The sequence below is a fragment of the Callorhinchus milii genome, unplaced genomic scaffold (genome assembly GCF_018977255.1).
Source record: "Callorhinchus milii isolate IMCB2004 unplaced genomic scaffold, IMCB_Cmil_1.0 Scaffold2, whole genome shotgun sequence".
In the NCBI taxonomy this organism is placed as follows: domain Eukaryota; kingdom Metazoa; phylum Chordata; class Chondrichthyes; order Chimaeriformes; family Callorhinchidae; genus Callorhinchus; species Callorhinchus milii.
In genome coordinates this window covers 80986572-80996515 of record NW_024704743.1, presented here as the reverse complement: position 1 = coordinate 80996515, position 9944 = coordinate 80986572, and the positions used below count along the sequence as shown (strand labels likewise).

The 9944-nt window shown below is 43.9% G+C and overlaps 1 protein-coding gene across 1 annotated transcript; it reads right to left on the bottom strand.

Annotated features, from left to right (window-relative positions):
* Positions 1-3692: 3692 nt before the first annotated feature.
* Positions 3693-9262, bottom strand: ccn3 (cellular communication network factor 3). The gene is made up of 5 exons (XM_007907521.2): positions 9125-9262; positions 8478-8697; positions 6828-7079; positions 6012-6220; positions 3693-4143 (listed from the first exon to the last, which is right to left on the bottom strand). The coding sequence occupies exons 1-5, from the start codon at positions 9167-9169 to the stop codon at positions 3865-3867; spliced, it is 1005 nt and encodes a 334-aa protein (XP_007905712.1). The 5' UTR covers positions 9170-9262; the 3' UTR covers positions 3693-3864.
* Between the last annotated feature and the right edge of the window lie 682 nt (positions 9263-9944).

The following is a 9944-nucleotide window of genomic DNA, read 5'->3' as shown; positions in this document are numbered from 1 at the left end:
TGTCAGGAAGAAGCAGCTATGAAATTCTCCATCTAGTGGCCGAGCACAGCACTAGCAGATTTCTATCCAATTGCACTCAAAATTTAAACTCTCAGAACAAGAGTCTACTTGAGAGTTACTGAGACACCCAGTGGAGAGGATGGATAATGCTTTCAATCACTATTTAAGTTTTGAACAGATCTATATTTATTGGCGTTCAACCTTAATCTTTAGTTTCAGTGAAAATAAAGTAACGTTCTTTTAATGTTATCAATCAGACATTATTTTTAACTGGGTTGCTGTTGATACAGGCTCCTATTCACAACAGGATTAATGTAGCAGCCCTGTAGTTTGATTACAATTATATCCTGTACCGCAACACAGTGGATGTACTTCAGAAGGTAAAAATCTAAATTAGAGCTTGATAGTTTTTCTTTTCTGGCTGATTAAAAGTCATATAAAGATCCAAATGCTAACTTATCCCAATAATAATAATAATAATAATCCTTGCATTTGATATAGCGCTTTTCACGTCGGAAGGACGCTTCGCAGAACACACTGTAAAGTGAATTGACTGCATATTTGTGGGCGAATGCGGCAGCCAATTGCGCACAGCAGTGTCCCACAAGCAGTCATAGATTGAAAATGACCAATTTTATTATTGTTTTTGGTTTTGGAGGGATTATTATTAGGCGTGTGGAGTAAGGAAACTTGCCCAAGGTTTCGCCCTGCCTGGAATTGAACTCAGGTTTCTCGCTTGCAAAGCGAGTGCTCTAACCACTGAGCTACAGGACTCCATAGCAATAGCAAGTGGGTGATCCATATAGTGCAGGGGTCGGTCAGGGAATACAATTCAATACATTTATATTGTGCCCTTCACATCGAGAGGACGTTTCAAGGTGCTTCAAAGTGCTGGATGGACACCTGAGCTGGGAAGGGAGCCAAAGGAGGTGAAGAGGGGAAAGGTGACCAAAAGATGACCAAAGAGGTTTGAGACGTGCCTCGAGGGGTGAGGTTGGGGGTGGTGGGGGGGAAATACTTCCAAATTTCAATCTTACTATAAATGTATAACAGAAATATGGGTCGTAGACAGAGAACGACAACAGAATTGTGATTAAATAAACTGTTTTTTTTCGAGTTGGGAGCACTGCTAGTAGAACCTAATTCTTTTTTGGTCAGCCGGGTGTCTGACACATGCGGAAACCTATCTGGGATATCCATGCATCCCACCTACACGTGGAAATCCCAGAGCTAGATTGTTGTAATGGAATGCGCACTCTCTCCCTGGAGGGACTCATCCTGCTTACCCAATTCCGGAAAGTATCAGGCACAGGTTGGCAAAAGCCCAGACCTGGGGACCATAGAGTAAGCGCTGGGGTACCGCTAGAGTCTAACCAGCTAAAACCGCAATTAAACCAGACAGTTTAACCACCTCCTTTTCTACCCTTCCCCACCCCACCTCCCAGAGTTCCTCCCTCAGCACATGGCACGCCAATGCAGGCAGGGTGCTCCCACCTCACCATCTATGAGGGGATGTTCAGGTTCACGCTAGGATCAGGGACTGCATACTGAGGGACCCACTGAAGCTCGGCTCAGCCGCAGCAAAGGCCAGATGTGGCCTGACCCCAGCCGGAGCCGCTCCTGCGCTGGCCACACTCACATTGGCATCACATCCCCACTCGCCAAGGTCCCTCCAGGGAGTGGGAGACATCAGGGAGTGCTCACCGGGTAACCCACCAGCGCACCCTAATTTGTGAATAAATGTGTGTATCCATGCAAATGTACAGAGGGCCGCTCGATGTGTAACCAAAGAGATTCCCAAAAATGTATGTCTGCCTGCCTCCCCTCCCCATAAAGGGGGGAGCAGCAGGGAGTGAGGTAAAGGATCACGGTCCGATAAAAGGATGGCAGAGTCAGGACTAGCCCCCCGGGTAACTGCTCCCTGTAGAAAAAGAGAACAGAACCCTGGCAGGGATGCTGCGGGTGTTTTCTTTGGGTAGATAGGCTCGTACGGTGAACATCGGGCGCCATCCGAAAGCGGTAAGTGCGGCTTATCACGGTGAGTGCGGGCACGCACATGGATGTAGTGCACACCGGGGCGATTCACAACCGTACAAAAAATGTGTGCACATCCTGTGTGCTGTGAACCTGTCCGCACTCCACATAAAGTGGGTCGGGGGGAAGCAGGTCAAACAACACACAGGTTATAATCCTGGAGCTGTTCCCTTTCCCTCAGGGCTTTGCAGTCAGATGCCAGCATCTCCCTGTTGGGCTTTCTTCCATTCTGCTTAACCATTCTTACATACTGTTTAAACATGCTTACACACCACTTAAACATGCTTACACACCACTTAAACATGCTTACACACTGTTTAATCATGCTTACACACTGCTTATACATGATTACACACGGCTTATACATGCTTACATACTACTTGAACATACTGCCTGTTTACTTGTGGGATGTTATTCTGGCCCAAACCCCAGGCGCATTATCATACTGTAAAAGCAGTTTGCTTTTTTAAAAAGACATGCATCCCTACATATAACCATTAACTTTTATGTGTCCATTTCTCTTAAGTCCTCTGTACACAGACATTGCAGTGATGCACATCCATACCAAACACTGCATACCCAGCATCCCTATCCTTGCCAGGCTCCACTATCTCCCAGCAGGTAAATCTGAAGCTCCTCCTTCTCACCTATAAATTCCTTCATGCCCTTGCATCTCCCTATATTTCTGATATTCTCCTACCCCGCTCCTCTGCTTGATTCTATTTTAGCTAACTTGGGCTTCACCCACATCCCTCCACACAACATTCATGGCTGAGCTTCCTGATGCTATGATCCAAATCTCTGGAATTTCTTCCTTCTCCCCCTATGTCACCCTTCTCTGGTTGTCTTTAAGTCCTGTCTTACAATCTACCTCTTCGATTGCGCCTATAGTTATCTTCCCTTCCTCCTCTCCTCTATTATTTGGAGTCCAACCACGTCCTTGTAAATCACTCTGAGATAAAAATAGGCCCTTTTTTTCCCCAATTATAAAACAATTGATTTATGATTTTGTTATTTTAAGTGATACGACTGCAGGTAATATCACACATTTGTTTTATCTGCATTCAGACCACAAACAGATTGGACATGTCACCATATGATAAACCTCTTACTGTGTTCTTATAAAAAATATATTTTAATGACTAATATGGAATTGTACATATTTTCAAAATTCCCACTTCATTGCATTACATTTAAAATTCTATTTACAATCTATAAGATAGGTAGCAACAGGTGTCGGCCTGGTTCAGTTGGTAGGACTCTTGCCTCCGAGTCAGAAGATTATGGGTTCAAGTCCGATGTTGGAACTTGGAACTCATATAGTCTAGGCTGACTCCCCAATGCAGTGCTGGAGGTGTGCTGCATTGTCAGTCCTTCAGATAAGACAATACGTCCCGTCTGCCTGTTCAGGTGGTTGTGAAAAGGTCCTATGGTGCAGTTCAAAAAGAAAAGGGAGTTTCTCCTGGTGTCCTGGCCAACAATCATCCAAATAAAATTGCTCACTCACTCCAGGGCTGCTTGTGGGACATTGCTATAGAAAATTGGCTGCCACATTTGCCCACAAAATACTTACAGGTACTTTACAGTATATCCTGTAAAGCGCTTTGAGAATTCTTGACAATGTGTTAAAGCACTATATCAAATGCAAAGATTATTATTACTAACAATCTTTAAATACATAATTCAATAAAATATACATGTGTGAATATATACAGAGTTAGTTCTTCCAGTTCATGGAGATACAAACTGAAGCTACTAACTGCACTTAGACAATCTCACTGAACTAAACAGTGCTACAATAATTGGCTCTAAAATTATGGGTGCAAAACCTCAGGCACCCAACACTCCTGGTTGGAGAACAGTATTATCTTGAGGACAGTTATAATGGCAGGCACATGTGTTAATGATCATCATTTGTTTTTCAATCGTTTTTCCTCCAGGACATTTGAAATCTACCCGTGATGTTTTGGTGGTGTGAGGTGTGCAGCATCTTCCATCATTGCAAACGCCACAGTACTTGGGCTTGTAGGACTGAACACTCGTGCATTCATTGTATTCAAAGTGAGTTGGTTTAGTTGCTTTTGGTGTTCGGACACATTTCTTACCTTTCTGAAAAAGGCACAAGAATTTCCAAGTCAGATAAGCATTGTCATTGCAGAATAGAATACAAATTTTATTCTAATTCCATTAGCTAGGGTAATATAAACCTTGTTATTCTGTGTGTTCATGGGGCAGAATCTAGTTTTCATGTGTAACAATTACAGTGTAAGGGGTGGAAGTTTATAGGAAAAGTACATTTTGTAATCCAATCAGTAAGTTCTTGCCAGCATCAATTCATTTTGTTGAATTAATTTGAAACATTAAATGTTGCTGCTATTGATTACTGTAAAAACTGAAAACCACCTGCACATGCCTGGTCAGACTTAGTGTGCAGCTGATACTAAACGTAAGTTTTGAACAAAATATACTGGATTCCCCCACCATCGGCGATCGTGCTTTCAGCCACTACGCCCCGAAACTCTGGAACACTCTCCCTCAATCCCTCTGCCTTGCCCCCTCTCTCCCCTTTTTCAAGTCCCGCCTGAAAACCTTCCTCTTCCACTGTGCTTACGGCCACCTCCACCCTTCCTCCTCCCAGGCTTGGTGTCAGGCTCCGCCACTGTTAAGCGTCCTCCATGGAGGATGCTATATAAGTCCAAGTTATTGTTGTTATTGGTTATATTTTTCCAACCTCAAACCGGAGTTTTGAAATTTAAATTTGAGGTCAATGTCAATTGAGGCAAAGATGGTCACTAGACAATCACGTCGAGCCATGGCTGGGAGACAGAGGCACCAGGCTAGGGGCAGTGGCCTTGGATCTACGTAAGTCATATCTGAGCTAACTGTCTCTTTTGGGAGGCCCCATGCAGTGGGCTGTGAGCTCAGTGTAGGCTGCTCCCAGTGCTGTGCAGCTGGGAGAGTGCTGCATTGCTAGAGGTGCTGACTTACAAATAAGACATTCAAATGAGGTCCTATCTGTTCAAGTCAATGTTAAAGATCCGATGGCACTATTGGAAAAGAGAAGGGAGTCTCCTCTTTTGTCCTGACTAACAATCTTCTAAATAAATTGGTCATTCATCTCCTGGCTGTTTGTGAGACATTGGGTGCACAAGTTAGCTGCTGATTTTGCCTCCAAATACACCATCGCTGCAATTAACAGCAATTACTGTAAAGCACTTATGCAATGGCTTGGATTTTAATCACTATATCAAATGCAAGTATTATTAACCGTGGCTGTTCCAGGCACCAACTAGACCACGCAATGGCATTTGCACAATAGGATTTGTGATTCTTGGGAGAGGGAGACTCAAGAAAATAGCAGCACCCAAAGAGAAGTCGTCTGAGAGCATGGGCCTCTTGTGAAACCAGATCCACATGGCTTATTGGCTTAGTGGAGGGTTGGCTCTGACCAGATATATAGTTAACTGGAGGTCAGGTGTTGAGTTGTATTTGGAGTTTTGAGCAGTGAGGAAACCCACCACCATCAATCGATACGAACAGGCTCTTGAGGCAGATTGAGTTTTAAGAGTGCAAGGATGTATCTTTGATCATTGTTCCAATCTTTGCCAGGGCTGTGCAAATGGCCATGTGAGTCACTTTGCCTTTCCCATTTAAGGGATTTCTGGTGCTATGCAGCTATGTTCCATTTAAACCTGCACATTTTGAGCCGTAACTCAAACTTCTTGACTATTTCTATCAGGATATCTGAAGAGCAAAAACATTAGCCTTAGAAACGTTCACAAGTTCCTGTCATAGTTATTTCAAACTAGAAAATTGCAGGCAGATGCTCAATAGGATGAGGCACATTACTGCAGGTACTTAAAGCGACCAGACACCTTCTGTAAGATCATGTCATTCTGCAATTACATTTCTGCATCTCGGTAGCAAAATGACTAAGGTTGAAAGACCAGCCTTCTGTGTTAAGTACTTGTACTCACCCTTATAATGACTTTATGATATGTACATGGCCGCACCACGCAAAGGCGTGTTTCCTTCACCATCTCGCAGTGACGGTTCTTATTAGTCACACGAGTAGATGTGCCCATGCCGCAGGTTTTGGAACAGGCACTCCACTCTGTGGTTTGCTCTATACAGTTCAGACTGGGGTTAAATGGATCCACTCCATAAGTTGCCTCTTGCCTGTAAGCTGAGGAAAAGTTTAAAATAAAACGTTATTTCAGCTACTCTAAGACTCTTTGGCAGTAATTATCTGTTTATTGATAAATTTAATAAAACTTGATGGTGAGTTTGTAATAAGGTTTACAAGAAGGATTGCAGAATCACTCCCTTTAACTACATAAGTACATAAACAATCACTCCCCTGTAAATGAACTGGAATGGCTTTTCTCTTTGTCACAATTACAAATGTGCCAGTCTCTTTCATTCCCCTCAAGATCCAAATTAAATACGGTTAATCCCATCCTCACCTGATTTGCACACATTTCCAGCACAGGTTCTCAGTAACCATCAATGGTGAGATCTCGGGCTAATATGGCCCTCACTGGCCCAATGGATCTTAACCCAATTGTACTGCAATCCACTGTAGCCATGGCTGAGATTAACTGACTCGGCACAGCACAACCTGCAACCTTTGACGCAGCTTTAGGTCCACAACTCTCTCCAAATGTTATCCTCTCTGAAGTCAACAACGTCTCCTGAGAGTTTACAATACAATTACAATTTATACTTATATAGCACCTTTCATGTCTGGTGGTAGTGAGGGGGGGAAAGCTGTAAATAAAAAGATTTCTTACCTGCCATTGCAAATCCCCCAGTAGAAGTTGACTCTTTGTGGTCACACACCCATTGCTCACAACACTCTCCTGGCATTTGTACTTGTTTGGGAAAGGGGCAGTCAGGACCAGGCAGGAGGACATCCAGGTTACAGCGGGGGACACAGCCGATCAGACCATCTTTACAGGAACACTGATATTTGCAGCTTGGCTGGAAAGTCTCACCATTTCGATAGACAACTCCATCATACATACAAATATTACCTTCATGTGCTAGAACAGAAATGCCATGGGTTAGCCACGGGCTACTTTTATGTTTATATTATTTCTTATTAATGTGCTATCTATAAAACAACAACAGTGCATTTTCTGATGAATTAACCTGGAAGGAAATAAAGACACTGCAGATGAGTGGAACAACTGAGCTGGGTTTCATTGATCGTGCTATTGTTAAACTTATGCTCATATTAAATTATGTTTGAAAATTTCATGAGGAGGTTTATGGTCATTTGCCTTTTCATCTACAGACATTGATTTCTGAGGCTAACTGGATGACTACACATTGATTTAAGTGTGCAGTGCTCCACCAGACAGATCCAGCTTTCCTCAGCCACCGCTAAACATTTAACAATGACTCAGTGTGAGATTTGGCAAACGTACAGCAAGTTCACAATGAATAAGCAATTTCACATTACTAAACTATTGGGATCAACAGGTTACATGACACAAGAGGGAATCACAATTCTACCCTCTTCTCTGCTGATGCTCACAAATAAAAAGTCTCCAGCAGAGGTCACTGCATTGCTAACAACAGGAGTGATTAACCTTGGCTGATTTCCCCCTCTCTCAACACTGAAACAGTGAGAAAAAATATTGCACCTATACCCAACTTGATACAAGTCGAACAGTATAGAAAACAATAAATTTTCAGACTTTTTTTGCTTCCTGGATGTAACTGCAGATAGATCGATATCTGTTGCACAAATCTGTGCGACTGAGCACAGGCGACCTGAGTGAGGAGGGCTGTGTACAAGAACTTCACGATGTGTTTCTTGATGCCCTAAATGTATTACTTGGCACCAGTTCACAATCACTGCTTGCGATCTGAGAGCGAAGGAGCTGTTTAGAGTTATTCTATTCTTGAGTGTTCTCTGGCTACTTTTATCGTGGGCAGAAAATACAGATCAGTGGCAGATTTTTACTGATTTTTTGTGATGGTGGTTTTTGGGGGGTTGGGGGGGGAATCTCCTTTCTTTCCCCAGATTGATACAAAAAGGGGGATGACTGGGAGTCAGGTTTTTATTGTGTAGACAAAAAAGACGTTAATAGTCCTTGCAGACCCTACAGTAATCAGACATGATATGAACAACTTATTCAGCCACCACTGCACCATTAGTGCTGAGCAGAAATCCGTGCATCCATTCTAAAGTATTCTAAAGTATAACGCATCCAGCCTAAAAGCCACACAATAGAAATATGCACGTTATAAAACTGCTCAACACGTAGCAAGAAAAGCACGCGCGCTGGCTAACTGACCCGAAGCGGGCACTTTATAACATTTAGGACTGTGGTACACTGTTGTTGAAAAGGGACATTGGAAAGGCTGGCGGGTTGCAAGAGTCTAGTTTGCAGATAAACTAGCGTGTGCGTTAAATAAAATAATCAACTCACCGATGCAGACTCCCAGGCCGTGCCGAGGGTCGGAGCTGAAGTCGCACTGCAGCCCCTGGTTCGGGTCACACGTGTCTCCCTGGCCGCAGAGCTCGCCCGCTTGCTTAGCGCAAACCTGACAGCAGCCACAGCCGTCCAGCACCAGGCGGACCCCAGGCACACAGCTCGGCCCATGCTTTGGGCACTGGCAGGTGTTAGAGCAGCACTGGGTCAGCAACATCTGTACAACACAACAAACCAACATCAGACTAACATTACAACACTAAACCACACAGTCCCTGGTTTCAGAGCTCAACATCAATGGACTCTGAACATAAATATGTGGGGTTTCGCCCACAAAATACATAGTCACTACACTTTACAATATATTCTGTGAAGCGCTTTGAGACGTCCCGAAGGCGCTGCATGAAATGCAAGGATTATCACTATTAAATATGCAGATTTGCTTCATTATTTCAAAAGAGAATCCATTCAGTAAAAACATCATGTTATTTTTTGAAATGTTTAAATGGAATGTTTTGCCATTAGCTTCAATGTTTACAAACATCGTACTCCACAGAGTAAAAGAGTCAAACAACACTCCGACTGTCAGCAACAGCAGCACTTAAATGACTTCAAAGGCCATGGTATTAAACGCATTTATTCACCTTATTTAAAAGGAAAAACGCAGCTGTTAGCACCAAGTGCCTCATACTGCAGCAGTACTTGGCGTTTTCAAACCTGGTGTCTGTCCTATGCCTTTACAGTCTACACCATACACCAGGACTGACTGACTGCTCTCTCTCTCTCTCTCTCTCTCACTGACTGCTTTCTTTCTTTCTCTCTCTCTCTCTCTTGCTGACTTCTCTCTCTTTCTCTCTTACTGACTGCTCACTCTCTCTCTCTCTCTCTCTCTCACTGACTGCTTTCTTTCTCTCACTGACTTCTCTCTCTCTCTCTCTCTCACTGACTGCCTTCTTTCTCTCTTTCTCTCTCTCTCACTGACTTCTTTCTCTCTCACTGACTTCTCTGTTTCTCTCTCACTGACTGTTTTCTTTCTCTCTCTCTCTCTCTCACTGACAGTGTCTGTCTGTTGTCTGTGGCTGTCTGGCTGTTGTCTCTGGCTCTGTGGTGGTTGTCTGTGGCTCTGTGGCTGTTGTCTGTGGCTCTGTGGCTGTTCTCTGTGGCTGTCTGGCTGTTGTCTGTGGCTGTCTGTCTGTGGCTCTGTGGCTGTTGTCTGTGGCTGTCTGGCTGTTGTCTGTGGCTGTCTGTCTGTGGCTCTGTGGCTGTTGTCTGTGGCTGTCTGTCTGTGGCTCTGTGGCTGTTGTCTGTGGCTGTCTGTCTGTGGCTCTGTGGCTGTTGTCTGTGGCTGTTGTCTGTGGCTCTGTGGCTGTTCTCTGTGGCTGTCTGTGGCTGTTGTCTGTGGCTGTCTGTCTGTGGCTCTGTGGCTGTTGTCTGTGTCTGTTCTCTGTGTCTGTCTGTTCTCTG

Coding starts and splice junctions, on each gene's coding strand:
- ccn3 (XM_007907521.2), bottom strand. CDS start 9,169: ATGAGGCACTTGGTGCTAACAGCTGCGTTTTTCCTTTTAAATAAG. Junction 8,698..9,124: donor CGTTTTTCCTTTTAAATAAG/GTGAATAAATGC, acceptor TGTGTTGTACAG/ATGTTGCTGACCCAGTGCTG. Junction 4,144..6,011: donor ATCATAAAGTCATTATAAGG/GTGAGTACAAGT, acceptor TGCCTTTTTCAG/AAAGGTAAGAAATGTGTCCG.